The sequence below is a fragment of the Vombatus ursinus genome, unplaced genomic scaffold, assembly GCF_900497805.2.
Source record: "Vombatus ursinus unplaced genomic scaffold, bare-nosed wombat genome assembly UNPS02014812.1, whole genome shotgun sequence".
Taxonomy (NCBI): Eukaryota; Metazoa; Chordata; class Mammalia; order Diprotodontia; family Vombatidae; genus Vombatus; species Vombatus ursinus.
The window spans coordinates 62425416-62453023 of NW_020954590.1; the positions used below are offsets into that span (position 1 = coordinate 62425416).

Below are 27608 nucleotides of genomic sequence, written 5' to 3' on the forward strand. Positions count from 1 at the left end.
TGCAAGTCAATCTCTTTTCTTTCTCATATTAAATCTGGGACCCATTATCTATCTACAGTGTCTGTTCATGGCATACATATGATTAATTCAACAGATTTCTGGGGGGATAGTTTAATATTAGAAGACCTTGGGATAGCTTTAAACAAAGATTTTTTTTTTATAGGATAAGTGGCTTGACAAAGAAACATTGACTGATTATTTCTATATATGACAACAAGCTAACAACACAAACATCACTAAGAAAACCTACCATTCCTTGGATATCCTGAATCATGTAGAGAGTCAGAGGACCCAGGTTAAAATTCTGCGTTTGACATTTACCTACAGGGTCTTCTTGGACAACCAACCAACCCCCTTGGTTTCTCTAGATCATGAGTTTCCTCATCCTCTTAAATAAGGATACTTTTAACTACCTACTTCAATGATCAGAGGATCAAATTTGTGCAAAACTTTTAGTAAAGCTTTAAGTTCTATACCAAAGTGGCATTATTATCCAAATGTGTCCTTTCCTTCAAAGTCGTCATTTTGACAAGCTATACAACTACACTGATGCCACTGCTCAGAATATTTCTACAAATTCTCTTTTGGACTTTTAGAGCCAGTTTTTGAATGATATATGAATATCACATTATATTCAAATTTTATTTTCTTTTTACAAAAAACAATTATCTATTAATAACCGACTTCATTTACCAAGTTTAGTACTTCAAGCCTTTTGCTTTTTTCTCCCCCCAAAAATAAAATCCACTATAAAAGGATTCATTTGCCACCACTGCAAAAACTTAAAAGAATGTACTGTAGATAACTCCAAAAGAGGAAATTTTAAAAATCCCCGCCCATATCTTGGGCAAGGTCAGAATTGCTGGAATAAGTCTCTCAAAATTAATACTTCAAAGGAGACAACATCCATTATTTGGATGTGTGAATTCAAGTATGTTTGTTAAATAAAGTATTACTATTATTTTTTTTTATTATTGTTAAGGCACACATTGTATTTTCCTATCCTACAGAAAGAAGAACCTCTCTCAATAAATATTTAGGCTCAAAAACTATAAATACTAGGGCAACTTGAAATTATTCTCAAGAGTTCTTCCTGAAGACTAACATCTAATCTATATTGGAATACCTAATTGAATAGTGCTTGCTCTTACAATGAAATTGGCTCTCCAGAAGGTGACAACACTAAAATGACTGGCTTATACATACATCATTGATATAAATGTAGCACACAGTAATTCCTCCTATAAATACAATAAAATAATTCAATAGAGCCTATACAGTGAATATGATGTACGCTTTATTCTATTTACAGTACATTTGTTATAAATATAATACATTTCTTGAAAAGCTTACTTTTAATTAACTTGAGTAGATTTATATTTTAAACAGATCAACCCAGTTGTTAAATTAGATAATAAAGTGAATGACAATTTAAATGACAAAAATCTCATGGTTGTGAAATAGTGCATTCTGTACTGAGATGAATGAGAAAAAAAAAGGTCAAATTGGTTCTAAAATTATACTCAAAGCATCAGATGAAACTTAATTTGTACAAAGTTATGTCTAAGTGAAAAGGTCCACTGGATACTTAAACATGAAGACTTTTATAACATAGGGTCAAAACTGATTTTTGAGAACTGTGAAAAGTGAGAACAGCAGAATTTGTATTTAACACTCTATAGTAAACTTCACAGTAAAGCTGGAATTTATAGGGACTAATGGCTTAAGAATAGCATAGCCAACAAAGGCCATTTTTCTGAAATTATCTCCTAATACGGCCACTAATATGCACCATCCTGAAAGCTGTTACAGCAGTCAATCATTAATTTTTTAAAGACAGGGCCTAAGGTGCATGGATATGTTCAAAATTTGTATTTTGAATATTTAAATTATTACCAGAGTTGAAAAAAAAATACAAAAAGAATCTATGCATTCTCAGTCCAACGTGCTTTGCATCGATAAACATAAACTGACAAGAGGTTTGAATATTTGCTATTGTGATCCTATACCATCTTTTGTAATATGGTAGATGTCCCCAAAATTGCTGTAAGAGTCATTCAACAAAATAAGATAAAAGTGATTCTTTTGGTTTCCAGTACAAATTTGCAAGTGGTCACACATTACTGATGATGATCAGTGCTGGCATAGAGCTCTGCTGACTTGTTTCAAACAATGTCACTTGGTCCGATAACTTGGCAAATACCCTAGGAGTTCCAAGATTATAGACACCCGCATGAACAAAGCAAGCTTTCAGCTGCAAACTGTAGATTTCCTGGCTTTTAAGCTGTAGTTTGTATTGAGTCTGCCCAAGCCATGTGAATGAACCATGGACTTCCAGTGCGTCTGGGCTGAAAGAACAGAAGAAAAGGAGAGCTAACAACTCCATTTGTTTTATGTCTTTGAAAGATTAACAGCAAGTTTCAACAACTGATCCTAAATCTTTTGTTTCCTAATTTTCCATTTCTAAGCTTAGCACAACAGTGCAAAGCAAGCTTTACTTCTGAAAATACCAGTGGTTAGGTACTTTGAATGACAGCTTTATTTAAAGTATAATTTTTAACAAAAAAGTCTGTCATTTTTGAGACTTTTGTTAAAATTCACCTCATCTGTTTAGAGGTAAATTTACTGCTCTATAACAATGGAAGTGAAAGAAGTCTTATGAAAAGCTCACATTTATACAGTGCTTTAAAGCACCCTTCACAGAATTACTCACAACAACTTAGTAGGACAGGTAATAATACTGTTATCGACATTATACAGATAAGGATAGTATTAAATAGATTCTATAAATTTTCTGAAACAGAGAGATTTTATAAGTACTCCTAGGAAGTACCAGGACCAGAACTCAAACCTAAGTTTCCTGACTCCTAGGTCCAGTACTTTTCATCTTACTACACTATTTAACCAAAATGAAAGGCACGGTAAGGAGGGGTAATAGAGTGGTTCTGCTCTGCCCCCCGCCCCAACTCCACCACCACCCTTAGCTTGAACTTAAAACTACACCAAGACTTTTGGGACACACTGTATAAAAGAGGCTATCTCTTTTTACACTTGAAAACCATTACCTTGTTGCTTTATGTCGCAGATCAATTATTACATCTACATCCGTCTGAGAACAATTGGAAAGTAAGAGGGTAACTGGTACTAAACAAAGGCTATGAGAGAGGAGGAAAAAGGATTGAACATGTTTTAGAAATAGAGGCAGTATTTAATAATAAAAAAAGAACTTGTATTCTTAAAATACCTACTATAAAGATAGGTAGAGATCTTAAAATAATCTATGTTCAAACAATGAGTCAGCTGTAAAGTTACTCAAAACAAGCGTTTTTGATGAAAAATATTACTAATGAAAACAATACATACATTAGTACATCTAATGAAATGTGTTCATTCAAATTAATTGCTATATTTAATAATCTTAAAAATAAAAATGTAAGAACTTCCAAGGTATTTCCTGCTCTTCTCCACCTCCAAACCCCCAAAACAGAACAAAAGTAAACAATAACTCCCCAAAAAGCTTAGAAGAAAAAATCTTCAGCTGGAAAATCATATGGGGATGTACAACTATTTCTGCTCTCTTTGTTAATTCAGTTCAAAATACATTTAAGGAACCCTTGCCAGGTAGAAAAGGTTTGGGGTTAATTAAATGTCATTAGAGAATGAGGGAAGGAGGAGGAGGAGGGGGTGGGCAGGGTACAAATGAAATGCTCAATTATCGACAGCCTAAGCATGAAGAGAATATGTGAATCCAGACTGTGTGCAAATAGTTATGTTCCTTTCAGAGAACAGGTACAACTGTGGCATAATAAACCAGCCCTTAGTGGGAGGATTCTTCCTACTCAAAAATCTACAATGTAATTCACAGGGATATTTTCCTTCCACTAACGAAGGCAGATCCCAATCCCTTTACAGTGAGTAGCAACAGCCAAAAAAAAAAAAAAAAAAGTTATCATCTGATGCTTCAAGGCTGAGTTAAGTCTTCCCAAAACCTGGGGCTAAGAAAATTTCCAGGTGACTGAACGAGGTTACTGCTAGGTTAGGCAGGATGGTCTGAAGTTGCTGCCCTGAGCACAAAAGATGTTCAATAGGTGTTTGTTAAATAAAATAAGTTGTACTGAGGGGAAAATAATCATTTTATGTGAACCTGTCTTATCAAATTTGAAATTCTCCTAAATACACTATATTCCTATGTTTTTAAGAAGTCTTATAACCTCTCAATTATAAACATTTTCTTAATAATCTTATAAAAAAGCATTTCCTTAGCACTACAAACACTCATCCCCTGAGACTCTTTTCAAGGAATCATTTCATTGAGCATAAAACTTCAAAATTTTTTTTAAATTATTAAAAATCTTTATATACTTTCACAAAGTATAAGTAAAATATAGACAAGTATAGACAAACCTCACTAATTTGAAAAAACAAAAACAAAACTAAAAACCAATTTGTTAACAAGTAACTTAAAGATCTCATGCTTTAATGATTTTATAATTAGTGTTTACATGGGACAACAACGATAAAGGAATGACAACAAATATCTTGACATCTGATACAACTGTCCTCCCTTTTACATAGCATCTGATACCTTCGTGGATCTGATCTCTCTTTACCCTGGACCTTTTAGATATAAGCTGCAGAAGCAAAACTAAAAATTCATAATCTAAATTTGCTTTTAGTTACTCTTAACGTTTCCCCATCAGAGATTCTGCTTGGTTTGGACTCCACAAAAATCATGCCTCCTCCAGGAAAAAGTCATCACCTGAAATCTAATCGTCATGCAAACTAATTCAGCTTTGAGACTCAGCTACCTCCTCAGCACCCTCAGGGGCATTTCCCCTCTGATTGGAGGGAACAGTAATAAACTCCTCTCAAAGACTCCCATAAAGGGAAGCTCAGAATTTTCCAGCTAACTTCATTATCCATCAGCTGCTCTGCCTGGTTTTCACTCTATCACTCCATCGCCACTCCCTGTCCCCTTTCAGTTATGTTTTATATAATGTCTTCCCCCATTAGATTATAAGTTCTTTGAGGACAGGGTCTATCTTTTTCTTATTTGTATCCCCAGAGTTTAGCACAGTGCTTGGCACACAGTCGGTGCTTAATAAATGTTTACTGATTATTGACAATTGTTAAATATATCTTAAATAAATGTCACTGGTTTTCTAAATTCAGCTGTTGGAAGATTCTTAGAACTCAGAATTTAAAGGTTCTACTTATTCTTTATTAACTACAAATGAAATAAGTCCCTAGGTAAAAGAGTTTTCTTTCTTTTAACTCTTTTCGATGTAGACTTCTGGGTGGTATTTTTGAGTAAGGCACAATACTCATAATATTAATTTGGGTATGTCAAGTGCTTTTGAGACATTTATTTATAAAGTTTTAAATATGTATCTCCTCAAATTTCCCATTGATGTTTGGACAAACTTTATTACTTCATCATTTCAAATATCAGTAAATAAATACGGCTGTTATTTAAAAAACAATACAAAAAATTGTAGCAAAATTTCAACTACAAAAAATGAACATATTTCAGACCTTTTTTGATGAAATGGATGATTAAAGGACTCTGGATACTGAAGACTAGTTTTTATAAGACTTGATAGCTGTTCTACTGTAGGTTTTGTGGGAACCATAGTGTTTTCTGGCCGAGTAAATTTTAAGAGTCCCATCTCTGGTGGTTCCTAGGGAAGGAAAATAAAACAAAGTCTTAGCTAATTAAAAATACCAATAGCAAAGGGAATTCTTTTTCAAAATTATTATTTATTTTTAGTTTTCAACATTCATTTCCACAAAATTTTGAGTTCATTATTTTCTCCCCATCTCTCCCCTCCCCCCACCCCAAAGATAGTGCACTTTCTGAATACCCCTTCCCCTAATCTGCCCTCCTTTCTATCACCCTTCTCCTTCTCTTATCCCCTTCCCCTTCTATTTTCCTGTGGGGCAGGATAGATTTCTATACCCCATTGCCTGTATATCTTATTTCGTAGTTAACAGAAGGAATGTTTTGAAATAACATTAAAATACTGAAACAAAAATAAAATAGTTCTTGTCCTCAAGCTGATATTCTATGGAAGGGACAAAGCATGTATATACACAGATTAAGTAAAAAGAAGATATAGTTTGAGGAAAGAGAGAGCACTTACACCTGGGATGATTTCAGGAAAGGGTCCCTGTAGAAAGTAGGACCTGAGCTGCTAATAAACACATTAGTGAAAGATGGAGTGTTTTGTCTGGGGAACAGTTAGCATGGCAATTTGGCTAGAATTTAGGAGTGCATTAAAGAGTAATATGAAATAAGTCTAGGAAGGTAGATGAGAGCCAGATTATAATGGAATTCAAATATCAGAGAGGTTAAGTGACTTGGCCCCAGTCATACAACATGAAGTGTCAGAGGCAGGATTTAAACTGAGGTATCATTGCCTCCAAGTTTAGCCCTCTCTCTACTCCAGCATAGATCTATCCCAACTCACTGCCCTCAACGGGAAGGGAAAGATAGCACCAAAAGCTGCAGAGAGGACAGGGGATGAGGACTAAGAAAGGCCATCAGTTTAGAGACTAACAGATCACTGCAACACGGAGAACACAGTTTAAGTGGTGAGGTGAGGTCAGAGACCAGATTGCAACTGGTAGAGCAGTGAAAAATGGGTAAGGAAATGAAGGTAATGACTACAGATAATTTTTTTCTATGCGTTAGTCTATAAAAGTGAGAATTGGAGAATGAGTTGGAAGGGACCTCAGAACTGAGCACAGATGCAAGAGTTTGAGGGGATGGCACAGGCAAGGGAAGTATTTTCTGAGAGTGATATTCAGACTTACACTGAGCCTCATCTCCATAATACCAAAACACCAAGTGAAGTTTTCAAACTGGATATTTCAGAGGCATCTCAAGCTCAAAGTGGCCAGAAGAAAGCTCATTATTTTTCTCATCAAGCTGATCCCTCTTCCAAACTTCCCTATATCTGGCAAAGAAACTACCATTTTTTCCTTCAGTTTTCCAGGTTCATAACCCTAGTAATGGGGCAGGCAGGTGATGCAGTGGATAGAGCGCCAGGCCCAAAGTCAGTAAAATTCATCTGAGTTCAAATCTGGTCTCAGACACTTACTAGCTGTGCAACCCTGCTCAGGTCATTTAACCTTGTCTGCCTCAATTCCTCATCTTTAAAGTGAATTGGAGAAGGAAAGGCAAACCACTCTAGTATCTTTGCCAAGAAAACCCCAAATGGGGTCACGAAGAGTCAGATATGAATTAAACGACTGAACAACAATCCTAGTAATATCCTCAAGTTCTCCTCACCTTACGTATCCAATAAATTGTCAAATCTTGCCATTTCTCCTTCCATATGTCTTACATCTGACTCCTCTATACCCATACAACCATGAATTTGGCTCAAATTCTCATTACCTCTTACCTGTATGATTGCAATGACTTTCCTACCACAAGTGCACCCTACACACAGTATGCCAGTATGACTCTTCTTAAGTATAGATCAGATTTTGTCAATCCCCTACTCAATTGATTCCAAAGGCTCACTATTGCCTCTAGGATAAAATATGAAATCCACTAAATTGGCTTTTGAGACCCTTCACATCCTGGCTCCAACCTATCTTTTCTTTTCTTTCTTTTCTTTACATTTTGTTTATTGAGACAAACTAATTAAAAAGGCAAAACACAGGACATATGTTTACATGGATATTATAAGAAACATATATGTTAAAAGTATAGGAATGTGTTGCCTTCCTGCTAAACAGTTCCTAAGTTTCTAAGCTTTTATATATACAAAAGCCCAACCTATCTTTCATTGTACATTATTCCCTTTCCTGTATTCTAAGATTCAGCCAAATTGACCTCTCTGTTCCTCACATAAAACTCCCACCTCCATCTCCATGCCTTTGCACTGACTGTGCCCCACATCTAGAATGTAATCCCTACTTGCCTCTGGTTCATAGGATTCCTTTCTTCCCTGAAAATGAAGTTCAAGCATTACCTCCTACACGAAGCCGTTCTTGACCATCCCCATGCCTAATGCCGTCCCTCCTAAACTACCTTGTGTTTAACTAGTTTGAATAACTTTTTTTATTTATCTCTTTTTATTTATTCTGTATATATTAATATATGTAATTGTTGTCTCCCTAGAGAGAATATAAGGTTGAAGAGAATAAGGATTGTTTCATTCTTTGTATGTATTTTTATCCCCAGTGTCTAGCACAGTGCCTGGAATATAGTTGGTGCCTAATAAATGCTTTTTTACTAACTGATGAAGGAAAGGGTGTATGGGGGCTGAGAAAAGAAGAGAAGGTCTGAAATAATCACTGCAAGGAATGTGATAGAGACTTAATGAGTAAATGGAATGCCATGCAACAAGAAGTCTAGATGAAATTAACACAAATCTGTGATGGACAAAGTTAGCAAACATCCAAGATTTTCCTTAGTAACATTCAGCAGTCAAGTAGGAGCAAAACATCAGATGGTGGGGGTAAACCCATTTTGACATGCTGTGGCTCATGACTTCTAATGAATCTGTTTATGATCTGTGATGGATCTGAGTCCCAGATGGTTCAGGCCCTCTAGTGTCTCTGGATCTGTGAGGCTCAAGATCTTTCCTGAATGTGAATCATTTTCAGCTCGTGCCTTCTACTGCCCAAGTTGAACTGGTCTCATATGCCCTTACATGTTTAAAACATTTTAAGCTGAATCTATTAGAAGTTTTGTTGTTGTTGTTGAAATACAACAGTATTTAGTTGTGAACTAATAGTAGGTGAACTAAGCACATTTCACTGGCAAAAAAAAAAATTTTTTTTCTCTTAGCTTGTTGCCAACAAAAAATTTAAGTATTGCTAGGCAAAGATGAAATAAGCATTAATTAGTGAGCATGTGAGATAAACACAAGTTTGGCTAATATTAACTTTCATTTTTAACCTATTGGTAACACACCTAATTCAGTATGTTCATGTATCATAGAAACAGACATTTTATCATGTTATACTATGTCTGTGCTTAAGACAAAATGTAATGAATGCTGATTATGTGTTTTTAAATAGAAAAAAAGTATGGTTGGAAACTAATAGCCAGAAATTCTTATGTCAAGTCATAGTCTGGTCAGTTTACTTCAAAAATTATTACCTGCTTTTGAGAAAATGAAAAAGCCTCTCTTCCAAGAGTTCGAAGAATAACATGATGCTGGCCTTCCAAAATAAGCTGTTTATTGTCTTCCACGACATAGGCCTATAAGACATAATACACAAAAGGATTACCTAAATTTTTTTTTTTTTACAAGATCAAGAATGGCAAAATACTGTGTTGTAAACTTGACAGAATGACAAAGACATTATAACTAATTTCATCAATCATCAGAAAATTAGCAAACTGTGTCTGTGTTGGCATTTCTATTTTCAAAATAATTTAACTGATAAATTTCTATCCTTTTCAGTCAAAAGATCAAAATTGTCATTGAAATTTGCAAAGGAATATGTTTAGAGGTATTGTGAGTCTCAAATGAGACAATGAATGGAAAGCACTTTGCAAATCTAAAAGCATTATATAAATGCCAATTATTATCAGCTTCCAGTTTGGTGATGACTTCATTCTCCAAGCCTTCCTTCTACTGCATTCCTGATGAGTTCAAGCAGTGTTTATAGAGCAATTATAGGACTATGTTTCTCCTTACATTTTAAAGACTCTGATCTCTCCTCATTCTACTCCTATCTGTCTGACTGCTCCCCCTCAGTCTCCTTTCCTGTATCTTCATTCAGGTCGAGTCTACTAACCATGGGTGTCCCCCAAGGCTATTTCCAGTACCTTTTCTCTTCTCTTTCTATGCTATTTTGATTGGTGATCTTATCAGCTCCCACAGATTCGGCTATCAGTTTTATGTAGATGATTCTCAGATCTATTTGTCCAGTGCCCTGTTGACCTCTCACCCCCAACTTCCTATTGGACATCTTGAACTGGATGTCCCATAGACATTTTAAACTTAACATGTTTAAAACTGAACTAATTTCATTCCTCCTGTGTCCTACCCTCAACCAAATTTCCCTAAAATAATTGAGGGTACCACTACCCTGGTTCATAACCTAAGTATTATCCTTGACTCCTCACTCTTTCACACTTCACCCTATATCCATTCAACTGCTATATCCTGTTCCTTCTATCCTCATATCATCTCTCATATACACCCCCTTCTCTCCTCTGACACTACCATCACCTAGGATCCCAAGAGCAGGCCCTCATCATTTCATGCCTGGGCAATTGCAATGTCATACTGGTTGGTCTTCCTGCTTCAAATCTCTCCCTACTACATTACATGCTTCACTCATTTGTCAAATTGATCTTCCTAAATTGTAAGACTGATCATATTATCCCTCCTTTAAACTAACTCCAGCAGCTTCCTATTACATCCAAGATTAAATATAAAATGCTCTGTTTGGCTTTTAAAGCTTTTCATAACCTCTCTCCTTTATACCTTTCCAGTCTTAATTCTCCTCCAAAATCTACAACCAAGTGACAATGGCTTCTTTGATGTTCCTCATAAGATACTCCATCTCCTGACTCCAGACATTTTCACTGGCTAGCCGCCATGTCTAGAACCTTAACCCTCTTCATCTCTGTCTCTAAAAGCCTTTTATAGTCCTCCTTAGCCTTTGTGCCTTCCTGCTAATATTATTTCCCATTTTTCCAGTATATATTTTGTTTGAATATGGTTGCTTGCATGTTGTCCCTCTCATTAGACCATGAGCTCTTTCAGAACAGGGACTGTTTCAATTTTTGCATTTTGGAGACAGCGTCCCGAGTGCATAGGACACAGGTACTATGTACATGACAACTAGGAAGAGCTCTTTTCTCTTTTCTTCCTTCCTTGAGGTTTTGCAGGCCAGCCATGTCTTCATTTTTCAACAGGCTGGTGCCCAGGCTAGCCATCTCTTCATTTCTCAACAGGCTGCAAACCAGACTCTTCCATCATACTTGTTCATTTGGTACTTTCCTCCCTACAACCCCTTTTCAGCTGCTTCTTCTGTACTGTCTTCCCATTAAAATTAGAAAGCTCCTCAAGGCAAGAATGATCTCTTTTATTGCTTGTTTTTGCATTTCCAGCACAGTATGTGGCACCTAAGCACTTAATAAATACCTATTATGCCTGCTGTCTGTTTGTTGACTAACTGATCCTTTATACTAGTAGATGTTTTATGTTGTGTGATCTTGACTCTGGTTCTTTAGCAGTTGAACTCTTTTATTTTTGGCTACTATTTTTAGTTTGACCCAGAGTCTCTGGATTTTGGCTATAAAGTTTATGGGAGCTTTCCTTTTAAAGTTGTTCCCCTCCCCCCAAACAGTAACTGGTGGATTCTACTTCTACTTTGTCTTCTGGTTCTAACATTTGGGCAGTCTTCTTGAAATATGATGTCTAGGCTCTTTCTTTGATTGTGGACTATTAAATTACCTCCCCTCAATCTTTCCAGGTCTGTTTTCAATATGAGATACTTGAAATTTTCCTCTATTTTTCTTCAACCTTTAGCCTTTTATTCATGTTTCTTGTGGTCTTGTGTTGCCATTAACCTCTGTGTGATCTACTTTTCAGAGTCTGTTACTTGTTTTGTACCTCTTCTGCTAAGTTGTTTATATTCTTTCCAAGTCTCTCTTCCATAGCCCTCATTTCTTTTCCAATTCTTCATTCTTTTTAAACTTAAGTCTAACTCTTACATCATTTCTTTAAGAATTCTAACTGATGTTGTGAGTAAATTAGGTTTTTCTTTGAGGCTTTGTTTTTCATTATTTTGGAGTTACTTTCCTTTTCTGGTTTTGTGTCTTAACCATCTCTAGAATCATAATAGCTCTTAATCTTTTTCTTTATTCATTCTTCCAGAAACCTACTTGGGGCAACTTGCTGTTGTTGGCCATGCTGAGCTCTGAGGGCTGAGTCTGTGATCCAAGGCCATCTGGCAGACCCCCAGTTATTGGTTTGGGCCAGGGGCTGAGTCCAAGATCAACCCTGCTCGTCCTGAAGCTGTTGCAGAATCTATGATCACAACCTACCTATGTTCCATATATTTTCTACCCTGGTCACTTGCTTGTAGGTTGCCTTTATGATCTTGGGCTGGAAAAGTGACCCATTATCTATTTTCCAATCATTAATTGATTTGAAATTCTTAGATCACTGTTGGAGCAGTTATTAGGGAAGCTGGATGTATTGCTTCCTCTTATTCCACCATATTGGCTCAAGCTCCCATCCACTTGGTTTTTCCCACGTTGTTAGCCCAAAATAGCTTCAAAAAGGCTTTTTGTTGATGTCCTTAGCAATTATGTCCAGCCACTCCTAGAATTATGCCTATAAAATGATGACAACCTTTTGTATTCAACCTCTATTACATGCCTTTGCTTTTATCTTCTACCATATCTTCAAAAACCTAAGTTGTTTTTTGTTACTTTTGTTTTTTGTTTTAGTAACAAAGAACTGGAAGGAAAATTGGTGTCCAGTAATTTGGGAATGATTGAACAAACTGTGATGTAATTGTAATGGACTATTACCATGTTATAATAAAAGCCAAATCTGAAGAATTTGGAGAAACTTGACAAGATTTGTATAAATTGATGCAAAATTAGGTAAACAAAACCAGAAAAATAACTTATATTGCCTTCAACTGGCAGTAGTAATAAAGTAAAACCTATGCTTTCCCTTAGTTCTTTTTTTAGGTCTTTTAGGTTTCTCCCTCCCCGTCAACTTTGAAAACCCTAGCAATGAGTATAGGACTCTTTTTGGAAAAGGTCAATAGCAGATCATCAATAGTCATCAGGTTTGACAAATCCTGGAAGGCTCTCAGGTGGGTCCTGGACACATGACCTGAGATGACAACAACAGACTTCTTTATTGTTAACATTTGGTAAAAAAATAGCTATTTTGGTATACCTCAGCAGGAAAAGTTGATTACCAGCAACTCCTTGGTCTCATCCTCTTCTGATTCTTGCTGGATGATCTCTCTCCTGACCCTATCTGAAGATCTATATCATCATTCTTTGCAGCTCAGAAGTTGCTTTCTTTTAATAAAGCCTAGTTTCCCATCACCAGTTGCTTCAAGTATTCTGCATTCCTTTTTCTTCTGTGAAATATCCTAGCATCTGACATGAGCCAAATTCTCTTACGACTCTTCAGAGTCTCTTTTTTGCTTAGTTTTTCAAGCAAAACTTCATTCTTGAAGATGACCTGAAATATCTTTCTTCTAGGAGGGCAACTGGCCTGTATTTTCTAAACCAACTGAAATTACATGGTTATGGCAGAAAGACCTGCAAATTCCGGTTGACCTCCTTACTTGCTGAAAGCAAGATCCTTAGTCCTCTATCATTCCTGATGGTATCATTTGTGATCCACTCATCGGGTGAACTGCTGTTTCAAAATCTTTTGTCTTGTCTGTTTACCTCTAAATATTGAGAAAAGCGAAAAAACACCCACATCTAAAAGAAGCAACATAGGTTACTGAGTTTAGAAAAAAAGCAAACTAGTCACACTGAGGGGCATTATATCAAAAAATAAAACAAAAGTTAAAATTGGAACTCTTTAGAAAATTAAATATAGAAAAGCCAATATTTGTTATTCAGCTTAGATATCCAATACACAAAATAAGCATATTTTATTTAAAAACAAAACATACTTATTCAAGAAAAGTCATAACACATACCTTCCATAATACAACAATATTCAAATCCACCTCACTGCATTTTTTAATTAATCTCACTGCATCATCAGAGGACTGTTTTTCAGTTGCCAGAGAATTATATTGTGCATGTGTTTTTTTCAATTCAGATGATAAACTTCGAAAAAAGAAGTCAGCACATGGACTTGCTGAACTTATTATCTGTTTTTAAAAAGCAACACAGTTTAATAAATATTATTAATTTATTTATTAAAATCTAAATGGAATAAAAATGTACATTTCTTAGAATTTATATTTACACAGGAAAAACATTCACAAATAGCTTCTTGAAAACAATATCACAAACAGTTTGAATGCTTGTAGGCAATCTGAGGCTTTAAGTCTCATAAGTGGCACTATATGCTAACTTTCTGTATAGTTGGTAGGTGGTCATAGGCCTAAGAAACTAGCAACATGGAATTCTTCCATGTGGATTTGAAACCAATTACATTCAATCCCCAAACTTCACTTTTCCCTCCAATTCTACATATCTACCTTACTCCATTTTCATGTATCCAAGGAGGATAAACAAGTATTTTTAAGACAATTAATAAAAACAATATATAGAATAGTTTTGTGTTGCTTAATGTTATATGTGAGGCAAATAATGTTCAATTATAATTACAACATCAAGCACCATCTAATGAAATAGCATACAAATGGAACACAGGCACATTCATTTTTCTTTTTATACAATCATAGGTCTACAACATTTATTTTATTTTATTTTATGTTATTTTATTTTTAGTGAGGCAATCAGGGTTAAGTGACTTGCCCAAGGTCACACAGCTAGTACGCCTCAAGTGTTTGGTCTGAGGCCGAATTTGAACTCAACTCCTCCTGACTTCAGGGATGGTGCTCTATACACTGTGCCACCTAACTGTCCCCTACAACATTTATTTTAGACATGAAAGAACAAACTCATGAATAATAACTACATTAAATAATGTTCTGTTTCTCTTGTTAACATTCTACAAGTCTTATTCCATATTTTAAAAAAATCTAGGTAATGTTTTAAAATCCCTAAAATTCCCCCCCCCCTTTTTTTTGCTACATGAGCTTATAGGTTAATTGTGTTTTTATTCTTTTGACTAAAAAAGTAGAAAAAGATCATATACTAACAATGACAGATATGCTGACTCTTGTGTACTAAAAATGCACAAGGTTTAACTTAGTGTGTTCTGTTTCACTGAACCTCTAACCCCTTACTTCCCTAAAGCCATGTAATATTTATGTCTAGCAACTTCTATAATAGGAGATTTTAAACTGGCAGGCCTGTAAACTTTCCTTTTTTAAAAAAATACTTTGATAATGGGGCAGCTAGGTGGTGCAGAGGACAGAGCACCAGCCCTGGAGTCGGGAGGACCTGAATTCAAATCTGGCCTGACACATGGTATTTACCAGCTGTGTGACCCCGGGCAAGTCACTTAACCCCAACTGTCTCACCAAAAAAAAAAATATATATATATAGATGGATAGATAGATAGATAGATAGAAAGATAACTGGTAAATATAACTGGTTTCCTTTGTAATTCTATGTATTTTCTTTTATGCATTTAAAAATATTATTCTGAGAAGGGCCCCAGCTCCAGATGTTAAACCAGATTGCCAAAGTGGTCTACGACACACACACAAAAAAGTTAAGAATCTCTGTTTTCTGTGAGCTCATATATTCATATGGTTTTGAGTTCCATCTTAGATGGGCGACTCTAAATCTGTCTTCTGCTTTGACCTCTTTCCAGATCAATACAGGCTGTAAGTATGTAGATGTTCTACTTATACTTATAGCCTAAGAGGTTGAAAATTGATTTTATTACCAATCCTTAAAATGAATTCCTCTTCTGAAATTCCTTGTTACTATCAACAGCTCTTCTATTCTCCTTAATCTTTCAGTTTCACATCATTGGAAGATTTCTTCCAAAAAAAAAAAATGCACTTCCCATATAAAATTTTGTACATTCTTTCTCATATACCTTACTCTAACTTTTAACTTCTCTTTCCATTTTCACTATTTCCGCTCTAATTCATAATCTTATCAATATCACCTTATCAACTCATGCCTAGACAATTGTAACACTTTAGTATAACCTTTCTCAAAATACCATTTTTACTTTTCCCCTATACCTAATTCTTCCTAGATCTGCTTTTTACCTTCACTGAGACCTCCAATCCCTTTACCCCTCAGTACTTTCTCAAGTTCCGATGCCTGCTCTCATGTCACTTTCCTCTCTTTCCAATATTAAACCTCTAGTTAATCAATTCCACTTTTACAATGCCCACTACTTTCAAATCAATTGATCCCTTGTCCTAATGCCATTCATCCCATGCCAAGCCCCAACACTGAGTGGAGCTGGTGAAAGTCATATAAACAGTGTGAGAGGATTACTACAAATACATATTATCCAACTTCAACTAGACTCTAATTTCATCAAGGCAATCAATCCCTTTACTCCCACAGAAAATCTTTTCTTCACTCCCCAAGTCTCTCATATCTCACCCTTCTGTCTGGTAAGCTGAGGAGCTCAATTCTTATTTTATTGAGAAAACTTAGGCCTTTCAACATGAGCTCTCTCTTTCCCTTTTACCTTCATCTCAAACCTCGACATTTCCCACTGTCTCTTCCTTTCCCCCAGACTCTGACAATAAAATGCCTTTCTCCTTGCTAAGGCCAACCAACCTACATGTGCATTTGATCCTGCCCCTTTCTCCAGCTGATTGAAAGCTCAATCATCTTCCTTTAATCTCTGTCGTCTTCAACACCTTCCTATCTACTGGTTCCTTCCTTACAATCTTCAAACACGTTCAAGTCTTCCACTGCTGCCTCCACTTCCTCTTCTCTAACAACTCAATTCTGTGCAAACGGGCTTCCCACTTCATCACTCCAATGAAATTGTTCTAAATTGTCTCTTAAATGTGAAATCTGATGGTTTTTTTCTATATGTCACTCTATTTCCTGTCTCCAGGCCTTTGAATTGGCTGTTCCAGATACATGGAATGCACTCTCTCCTTCCATAGCTCCTCTCTTTAAGATACAGCTCAACACCATTTTCGGAAGAAAGTTTTTCTTGATTCTCCCAACAACTAATGTTTTTCCTTGCAAATTATCTTGTACTTAATTACTATGTATATATTTTTATTTATTTGTTTTTTATTTATACTGCATATGTATTTGTTGTCTTCCCCATTAGAATCTAAGCTTTGTGAATAGTGATTGTTTTACTTTGTACTTGCAACCCCAATGCTCAGCGCAATGCCTAGGACTTATACCTGTTGAGTGACTGGATTGAAATTATAGACACATGCCAGTTGTGGGTCCTGGGCAACAATTCTGACCCCTAACCTTTCTGTTCCTAAGCTTCCTGGGCTGAAAGTACCTCAGTTATCTAAAAAACAGTAACAAGTTCAGTGTTAACCTCAGAATCAGCAAAGCAGGCCTAATTAAAAGGTCTGATTCTTTATAGAGACAGCTAAGAGAGCAGGAGATGAAGCATCAGGCCTGGAGTCAGAAAGACTTGAGTTCAAATTTGGCCCAAGATACTTAATAACTATGTGACTTTGGGCAAGTCACTTAATCTCTGCCTCAATCTCCTAAATTGTAAGATGGGGGTAATAACAGCATCTATCTTCTAGGATTATTATGAGATCAAATGAAAAAATATTTGTAAAGTGCTTAGCATAGTGCCTGGCACATAGTAGGTACTTCATAAATGCTAGTTTCCTTCATTTCTTTCTCCTTCCTATTTACCAGGGGAGGGCTCTGAAGCTATAGAAACAAAAATTATCTACCTGCCATCTGGAACAACCAGAAGAAAGCCAGTAAATCAGATGGAAAAGGGTAATAAGAGAGAGACATAATGGTAAGGATATTGAGGGAGGAAGGAACGAATGAAAATAACGGCTAGGGAACTCATGATAGGCCACAATTATATAAACGCTAATATCCTAGTTGAAATTCAACAAACATTTATTTATTTATTTGTATATTTTTTTAGGCAATTGGGGTTAAGTGACTTGCCCAGGGTCACACAGCTAATAAGTGTCAAGTGTTTGGTCTGAGGTCGGATTTGAACTCAGGTCCTCCTGACTTCAGGGCTGGTGGTCTATCCACTATAACACCTACCTGCCCCTCAACAAACATTTATTAAGCACTTATCATGTACACAGCATTGTAGCAGAGATTGAAGAAAATTCAGGCAAGGGCAGGCGGTGCCTTTTTGGGGCTTACTGTACAAGAATGAGACACACATATGTAACTATGATATACAATAAAACATAATAAGTACACCTGAGGTGCAAAGCAAAGTGTGTATGAGGTTTAAGTTTTAGTTAGTTAATAATATGTATTAAGCATCTACTATGTGCCAGGCAATGTGCTAAGAACTGAGGATACAAAGATAGTCTCTGCTCTCAAGGAGTTCACAGTCTAATGGAGGAGACAACATGAAAACAAGTGTGTACAAACAAGATATGTCCCAGGTAAATTGAAGATAATCAATAGAAGGAAGGAACCAGCCTGACCCATGAAAGAGGATCAGAAAGGGCTTCTCATAGAGGATAGGATTTTAGCTGGGACTTAAAGGAAGCCAGGAAAGACAGGAGGCAGAGATACAGAGGGAGAGTACTCCAGGCATAGCAAATACCCAGTGAAAATGCCTGGAGAATACAGATAGTTTCCTGTGCGAATAACAGTACAGCAACAACACCAGTGTCACTGGAGTACATTAGTAAAAACTATAGGAATCAGAGAATTCACAGAGGCAGCAGCATGTGAATAGTGCCTTAAAGGACAGGCTGAAATTTACCAATTGAAATACAAAGGACAGAAGCACAGAAGTACAGGGCTCATTCAGGAGTGAAGGAGTAGTGTAAGTAGCTTGGAAAGGAAAATGTATGTTAACATTATATGAAATAAAACTGAAAAAGTATAGTATCATCATCAGGCAAAGGAGTTTGAACCTTTATTCAGGAGACCATGGGGAACCACTGAAAAGTTTGAGCTGAGGAGTCATCAGATTAATGCATAAGGAACATTATTCTGAAAGCAGTATGAAAGACAGAGCGCAGAGGAAAATGAGGAGAAAGTACAGACAAACCTACCAAGGTGAACTACTGGGACTTATAAAAATACAATTACAAAACAAAAATAAAGACAATTAACTGAAGGGATTTTTTTTTTTCCTCCGTGAGGCAATTGGGGTTAAGTGACTTGCCCAGAGTCACACAGTAGTAAGTGTTATGTGTCTGAGGCCGGGTTTGAACTCAGGTCCTCCTGACTCCAGGGTCGGTGCTCTATCCACTGCACCAATAAGCTGCCCCTAACTGAAGGGATTTTCATGGTTCATGATTGAAACACACACACACACACACACTCTCCTCTACCTAAATTAATTTGCAAAGTAATATGAGGCCAAAGAACCAGTCAAAATAATAACATTCATTTGGAAGAACAAGAGGTGTAGAATCTCAAAAAAAATAACCAAAAATAATAAGAATAAAAGCACGAACAGTTCTCAAACTATATTGCAAAGCAATAATCATCAAAACTACTTGGAACTAGTTACAAAATAAAAAAGTAGATCAGTGGAACAGACTAAATTAGTAATACTCTGAAGCAATCAAACTCAGTGGCCTAGTGTTTGATAAACCTAAGAACACAAACTACAAGGGGAAGAAGTTCTTATTCAAAAACAAATACTACGAAAATCAGTTTTACAAAAAAATCAATTCAAAAAAACATTAGAGGAGAATGGAGATTTGTTAGAGTACTAGCTTTCTTACCAAGCAAGGAATAAAAGGGATCATAAAAGTTAAATGAGACAATTTAAATTACATGAAATACAAAAGCTGTCATACAAGCAAAAGCAATGTAGGTAGAAGAGAAACTGGGGAAAAAACTTATCAACCATTAATAAAAATCTAGTTATCAAGCTAAAAATACATAAGAATAAGTACCAGTATTCAAGAGATAAGTGATCAAGTATATGAATAAAGAGTTTTCAAAAGAAGAAAGGCAAATGATCAACAACCACATAAAAATGCTCCAAATAGCTACTAAAAAGAGAAATGCAAATATAATACTACCCTGAGGCTTCACTTCATACCCTGAAAATTAACAAGGATGATAGAAAATGAAAATTAATGTTGGAGGAGCTATGAGGAGACAAGCACAATAAAACACTGGTAGCAAAGCTATCGGTTAAACTATTCTGGAAAGCAATTTGGAATTGTGCAAGAAAAAGTCACTGAACTATTTAAACACTTTGACCTAATTATCCCAGTACTAGCAATATACATCAAAGAGATCAAAGACAGAAAGGACTAACATAAACCAAACCATTCAGCATGATGTAGTAATAGAAGCAACATGGCAGAGTGTATAAAGACAGTGTGACAAGATGGACTGAGTCAGCCTCCAAACCAGGAGGATTTTGATTTAAGTTCCACTTCTTACACTTATTGGCTATGTGACATTGGGGCAAGTCACTTAACCTCTCAAATGCTCTAGGCAACTCCCTAAAACTAAGTTGCAGAGAACATGTTGACCTACATTGGCAGAAATGTTTTCATAGCTGGGAGGTCTCTAAATCCATGGAATCACAGGCTTAGTTCCTATCCCCTAGTCACAGCAGCATTTTTTATAGTAGCAAAAAACTAAAAACAAGGTATTATTGATTGACAAAGGGCTGAACAAACTATGGTTTATCAATGTAATGAAAACCTACTGTACCATAAGAAATCACAAATATGAGGAATTCAGAGAAACATAGCAATATTTCTGTGAACTAATGAAAAGTGATGTAAGCAAAATCAGAATGATATAGAGTGACTACAAAAATGTAAACAAAAACATTAAAGGCAGCCAAATTCAGAATTTTAATGATCTCTAACCTGAAGAATATGAATCTCTATTGCAAGGTACTATGGGAGCAGAATGGTAGTACCATTGACAAATACAGGGAAGTCAAAGAGGAAGCATATTTATAGAGGATGATAATAAACTCAATTTTGGCTGAATTAAATTAGTGATGTTGGTAGTACATCCTGGTGGAGGTGTGTCCTATAGGCAGTTGGAGATCCAAGTTTGGAACTCAAGAGGCCAGGCCTGAACATACAGATTTAAAGGTTATCAGCGGCCACGGCAGTGCCAACTCACCAAGAAAGGAAGTCATCGAAAGGAGGAAGATAGCCATGGACAGAATGTTGGAGACCATGCATCTTAAAGGGTCAGGAAGAAGTTTATCCAGCAAAGTTGACAGACAAGTAGTTAGAAAATTAGGAGGGAAAAAAAAAGAAAGAAAATTAGGAGGAAAACTCAGGAAGTGTGGTGTCTCTGAAGCCAAGAAAAAAAATTTTCCAGTAGGAAAGGGTGGCCAAATATCAAATGCTGCAGAGAGGAAAAGGAGGACGAGGACTAGAAAAGAGAATGTTGTTTTTGGTAAGTATGTGGTCTTCGGTAACTTCTAGTAAATGAAATAGTTTCATTTTGTGATTTTTAGGAATAATCAGAGAACAGGGAGCAAAGAAATTAGATCTTAGGGGTTACCCTGAAACAAGAATTAACAGGATTGACAAGGTGGAAATTTAGAAGTAAGAAAGACCTAAGAGCAATATTAAAGAAATCACTCATACTCTAACATGTATTTAGAATTATAGCAGAACTTTATACATACATAAATATTGATTGTGACTAATAATCATCTAAATAGGTAAAAAGCCAGTGTCTATGGTAACTCAGATGATCTATTCTCCTCTGTTTTAGTTCCATTCCCAGCTCAGGACTGTTCTCTACTACCAACCTACTCTCTTATTCTTACTTCCATTTCTAAGCCATTTAACAGGAAGAATGCTTTCTACTGCAGTGTGTACTCTATTTTTTGGATGTATATGTTAAAATTTTTCCACTTTTTTTTTAATTCCTCAAAGAAAATTTTTTAGATTATTAGGATTCAATCCTAGCAAGATTAAGTTAAGTTCTTTAAGTTCATTAAGTTCTTCTCACATAAGGATAATAAAGTTAATAGTCAATATAATAAGTGACTCCTGATGACAAACTAATGGGATAGTATAGCAAATTAGTCTGCTGTTAGGCTTAATTATAGCATTGCATGAACCTCAAAATTAAAATTTCTAAAAAGTATTTTACTATTTAAAACAATCTTATGAGCAATTTTAATATCTTATATATTAAAAAGTGAAATGATGTTATACATGCATTTAAACATGAACAAAAGCTATTTTCTCCTCTGACTATACTTGTTTTGAATTAGTTAGTCACAGTCATTTAAAAATTATAAAATTTCTAATAATGCCTTCCTGTTTGAAGGCCAGTATATACAAAGTCAAGTATTATTATTTTAAAAACCTGGGCATATGAACTACTAAAAAGATATTCTTCAATAGTTTACAACAAACTTCCAAAACTCACAGAAACCACACCTACATTTTGCACAGTTGTTTTCTTTGTTTTTCAGGCTGCTTGGAAAGTAGAGAAGTATATGGTGTTAATCTAATTAGTTAAATTAGTTAATAACTAATGATTCTATTAGTTCTCTATTTTCCAATCCTCTTATTTTGCATACCGGGTGTATACAGTACAGTTTTAAGCTGTTAAAGATTTAAATCACACTAAGACTTTTGGGATACCCTATATAAGGAAAGTCAGGTTTAAGTTTTCCTGTGCTGCCTTCTTGTTTAGCTATTTTGTTGTACCATAACAGGAAATGTAATCATGGTCCCAATTCTTCTGAATGGTCTGAAGCTTCAGACCAAAGTTCTCCTCAATCTTCTACATTAGAAGCATTTCACCATTTTCACTTTTCTTGTGGTCATAAACACATTAGCTCATGTAAGCTGATTCATACTAAATGGATCAGATGTTTTTTTTTGTTATCCATCCATTCACAATTACTCATAGGGAAGGGATGTGGGAGAGGGAAAGGTGTAGAGAGGTTTGTAGGGAAGGGAAATTTCTGAAAAATCAAATAATGATAGGGTGTTTGAACTCCAAACAACAAAGAAATCAATGCACTAAATAGCTTGCCTAGGCCAGAATAACAGAGTATATTGTGACAATGACTGTTTTTAAGTCAAATAATTCTATATTGTTACTTTACATACCTGTTCATTGCCAAAGATGATGTCTACAAATGTGTATTTTTCTGATGACTGTGCAGCAGCTGAAGAATAGGAGAAGACAAATATCATCTCAGAGTCATGAATATAAAGCTTCATTTGAAAAATGTGCCACTAAGTAAAATTAACTTACCTTCAAAATTTTTACATCTTACTGCCTTAAAGCACAACTTTCCTTTCTCTCTACTAGCAAGTTTCGAATCTAGAAGACAAGGGAAATTTTTTTTCCAAAGGTATATTTATCAGCTTTGCTAAAAAAGAAATACAACAATCTAAAAGTAAAAGTCTATTTTAGCATTCTGATGTTTTTGGCCAAACTTGAACATGAGTCATTTTAAAAACTATTTAATTCTTAAAGCATTATCTCTTTGGTGCCAGGCCAATGAAAAATCATTTAAGGAAGGAATTCAATATTCAAGAATTAAAAGTCTAAAAACCAAACTTTTTAACTGAATCAATAGTTACATATAGTAGAGAGACCCAGAGAAAAAGAGTGACAAAAAACAATCCTTTTATGGGAACAATAAACTGAGATGAAAGGGTGACAGAACAACTCATTTCTACTTCTCATATTAGGCAATACATGCAATTTACACATATAGTGTGGTAATTCAGAGGATATTCTTCTCTAAGCAATCTTGCCTGTTCAATGTAATTCACTATTCACTGCACAGTACTATCAGTAAGGTACTAAAGGGACAAAATTAAGACACTACCTACGTAGCCCTAAACTGACAAGTCTATTAGAGAGAGACAGACAAGCAGCTATTACAGGAAATACTATATGTGTGTAACAGCAGAAAAATAAAATGTTACATGAAGTTAAATTGGGAGGAGTCCAGTCATTATTACTACTTGGTGGGATTGATAATGGAAGTATGTAAAAGAAATATAGGTAGAAATTAAAAATATTCAAAGAATTTTAAACAGTATGAGCAAAGGCAGAGACAGGAAAACACAGGATGCACTCAGCAGATAAAAAAATCATTCACACAGGGGCAGCTAGGTGGTGCTGTGGATAGAGCTTTGGTCTCGGAGTCAGGAGGACCTGAGTTCAAATTCGGCCTCGGACACTTGACACTCACTAGCTGAGTGACCCTGGGCAAGTCACTTAATCCCGACTGCATCACCAAGAAGCAAAAAAAAAAAAAAAAAAAAATCATTCACACATTTTGATTGGACACTGAGTACATGGAGGGGAAGAGAATGAAATAAATAAAGATGGTGTACCAGACTGTGGACAGGTCTGAATGCCCGACAAAAGAATCTAAACTTCATTCAGCAACAGATATGACACTAATGAAGATTTTTAAGCAGAGGAATAATAAGAAAAAATCTGGTCATAAGGAAGAATGTTTCATATTGCAGAGAACTATTTCAATAGCCCAGGTAGATGTAATAAGGACCTGTACTAGAGTAGTAGCAGTGGAAAGAGAAAGGAATGGATGCAAGAACTATTAGGGAGGTGAAATTGATGCCCTAATTGACTGGATTTGAGAAGCGAGGGAGAAATAAAAGTCAAAGGAAACATCAAGGCTTTGACAATGGGACACCAGGTGAATAGTGGCACTCCTGATAGAGCTAGTGAGGTAAAAGAGAGAAACAAACTTTGGTAAAAGATAAATAAGTACAATTTTATACATATATATTTGAATTTAAGTTTCTGGTAAAACACCAAGACAGTGACAGCCTATAATGAATTGGAAATGCAGGTATAGAATTCAGGATCGATGTCCAGATTAGAGAGAAAGATTTTAGAATCTCTTGCATAGAGATGATTAATTAGCTGAAGCCATGAGAATGGAATTAAATGAAGGAGTATGGGGGAGGTGGGGTAAGGCCATGTACAGCCAAACTACTGAAGACATGAAGGTCATCTTAAAAGTGTGAGAAAGAAAATGAGGAATTAGTGAAAAAGAGAAAGAAGAAAAGGTTAGGGAGTTGAAAGAGAATCAGAAATACTGATTTCAAAATTTCAAAAGCCAAGGGAGGAAAGTATATTTAGGAGGCAACAGAAAACATTCTCAAATGATTGAATGTGTATTCAAATGTCCCAACTTGAAAACTCTTCACCTTCTCTACTTTAAACTTTCTTCCTAACTTGAGTGGAAGGCAGTATGCTCCCAGACACCTGGGTTCAAAACTATCATCTTTGACGTTTTTTCCTCCTTCACCCTTCTCCTTCAAACCAAATAACTGCTAAGTGCTATCATTTCCAACTCTATCTCTTAGACCTATTTCATTCTCTTGACTCACACAGCCACCAGTCTAGTTCATACTCTTACTGCTGATCTGTACTATTGTTAGTCTCCTAATTGGTCCCCTAACCATCAGTCTTCATTTTTACCAACCTATCCTTCAAATAGCTGCCAAAATGATCCAAAATAAAATTTTCCTATCATTCTCCATTTCCTAAAAATCCAGAGGTTTCCTATTGCCTATAGGATACAATATTAACTTCTAAGCTAGGCACTTAAGGCTCTCCACAACTTGGCTGTACCCTACTTAATAGGCTCATTTCTTTTTGCCTCACTTCACAAATTCTACATTCCAATCTAAGTAGTTGTACCTTCTTAACCACAGATCTGCACAACTCCTGCAAATCTTCCTCATTCCTGGACTACATTCCATTCTCATCTCTACACGTCAAAATCTTCTTCCCACAAGGCTCAGCTCAAATTCCACCTTTCCTAGGAGGATTCTCTGATTTTTGAGGATACCCCACCTCACACCTAAAATATTCTCTCCCTTAATTTTTCCTAGTGCACTTTGCCTGACTTTTCCTTTATCCCAATCACAAGCTATCTTGTCTTTCACTTATCTGTACATATGTTATGCACACTCCCCACCCCCAGGCCATAGTTTTAGAGGCCATTTTTCACCTTCGATCTTCCCAGCACCATGATGAGCTTTGCATATAATAGGCATTTAATGAATGGTTGCTGAATTTATTATAATGAACCAAAATAAGATCACTGGTTTTAGTAATTAAATTCTTTTTTTTTTTTTTCAGTGAGGCAGTTGGGGTTAAGTGACTTGCCCAGAGTCACACAGCTAGGTAGTATTATGTGTCTGAGGTCAGATTTGAACTCAGGTCCTCCTGACTCCAGGGCCAATGCTCTATCCACCTGTGCTACCTAGCTGCCCCTAGTAACTAAATTCTTCATGCTACACAAAGGTTCTGGTGTTATTTGGACTCTGGGACCAAGTAACTTTGTTTGAGGCTCCCTGCATCCATTGTTAATAGTGAGAATACAAAGTCTGGTTTGAGTTATATTACTTCGTAGTAGTTGGCCTGCTCTGTAGTCCCTGGAAAAAGACCTCCATTATAGCACAAAACTTTTCCCTACTCAATCCCCACCTCCACCCCTACCCCGCCCGGGGGCCTCAGGTCAGAGAAAAGGGTTACCATATTTCCCCTAGATGCACCCACAGTCAAAATCAATGTCAAGCTCCAGTTAGAGCAGTAGAAGAAGGCGTCAGGAAGGCAATGAGAAAACAGCACATATAAAGTAAAAAGAAAGCTAGAGAAATGAGGGAAATGGAAAAAATATGTGGAAAATAGGGAAGTAAGAGAGAATCTAGACAAAATAAAGGTGAGAGAGGAGCATTTGCAGTTATTTATTTCCCATAAAAGTATGACTTAATCCTTTATAAAATGATAAATTCTTAGGATTCTGAAAAAAAGAATCAGGAAATATAAATGAAATTTACCATAAAGGAAAAAAAATTACAAACCTTTGTTTTCAGAGAGATTGACAGATTTCTGTAACTTCCAATGCTTGCTATTACTTGAAACTTGCACTATATGAAACTCCTTAACACCTGCTTCACTCTGTCAAAAAAAAAAAAGGGGGAAGATGTGGTCATTCAGAATCAGGGTATCAAATTGTAGTATTTGGTTCTGAACAAAAATACTGAGATACTGGGTTGATGACTAGGTGGCTCTTCTTGCCTAGACCAATTGACTGTATTTGTACACTTAAGCTTATCCTGCTTTGGTAGACTGACCCTGTAATACTAACTTCCTCTCTCTAATATTCAGTCTCTCCCTATCTATTGGTTCCCTACTACTTCCCTGCTGCCTACATACATGCCCAGGTCACCCCTATCCTTCAAAAAAAATAATTAACTGGCTCTTATCATCCCCTCAAGCTATATCCACTCTCATCTCCTTTTCCCAGCCAAATTCCTAGAAAAACTGTATACATTCACCATCTCCAACACTTATTTCTCAGCTCTTTACAATATGACTTCCTATCTTATCACTTAATTGAAACTGCTTTCTTCGAAGTTACCAATGATTTTTTAATGACCAAATCCATCTGCTTTTTCTCATTTCTCATCCTTCTTGATCTCTCTGTAACATCTGACACTATTAACAACCTTCTCCTCTTACTAGTTACTCTTGACATTCTGGGCTTCCATGATCTACCCTCTTCTGGTTCTCCTCCTACCTCTCTAGGTTCACTGGATTAATTATCAGCTCTACCGCAGATGACTCCTAGATAAAATATATCCAGACGAAGTTTCTTTCCTGAGCATCTGCCCCGCATCATCAACTGTCTGTTGGGCATTTTAAACTGAATGTCCAGTAGATATTTTAAACTCAACATGTCCAAAATACATTCCTTAAAACTATCTTTCTTTTCTATTTCTGTTAAGGGGACTACTATCTTTCTAATCACCCAGATTCACAACCCTGAAGACATCCTGGACTCTTTATTCTCCTTCATTCCCCATAGTCAATGAGTAGTCACATATTTTCTACTCTCCTGAATTCTGTTAGGGAGCAT

At 36.0% G+C, this 27608-nt stretch overlaps 1 protein-coding gene across 4 annotated transcripts in view; it reads right to left on the minus strand.

Moving 5' to 3' along the window:
• Window positions 1-1279: 1279 nt before the first annotated feature.
• Window positions 1280-27608, minus strand: part of LOC114053906 (trafficking protein particle complex subunit 8) — a 135806-nt gene continuing 109477 nt past the window's right edge. For all 4 annotated transcript variants that reach the window (XM_027877030.1, XM_027877028.1, XM_027877027.1 and 1 more), the window contains 8 exons: window positions 26551-26647; window positions 22946-23014; window positions 22798-22856; window positions 13666-13842; window positions 9122-9223; window positions 5536-5681; window positions 3066-3155; window positions 1280-2348 (listed from right to left, as the gene is read on the minus strand). In XM_027877030.1, the coding sequence (XP_027732831.1) occupies window positions 2114-2348; window positions 3066-3155; window positions 5536-5681; window positions 9122-9223; window positions 13666-13842; window positions 22798-22856; window positions 22946-23014; window positions 26551-26647 (975 nt within the window). In that variant the 3' untranslated portion in view covers window positions 1280-2113. The remainder of the gene's footprint in view (window positions 2349-3065; window positions 3156-5535; window positions 5682-9121; window positions 9224-13665; window positions 13843-22797; window positions 22857-22945; window positions 23015-26550; window positions 26648-27608) is intronic.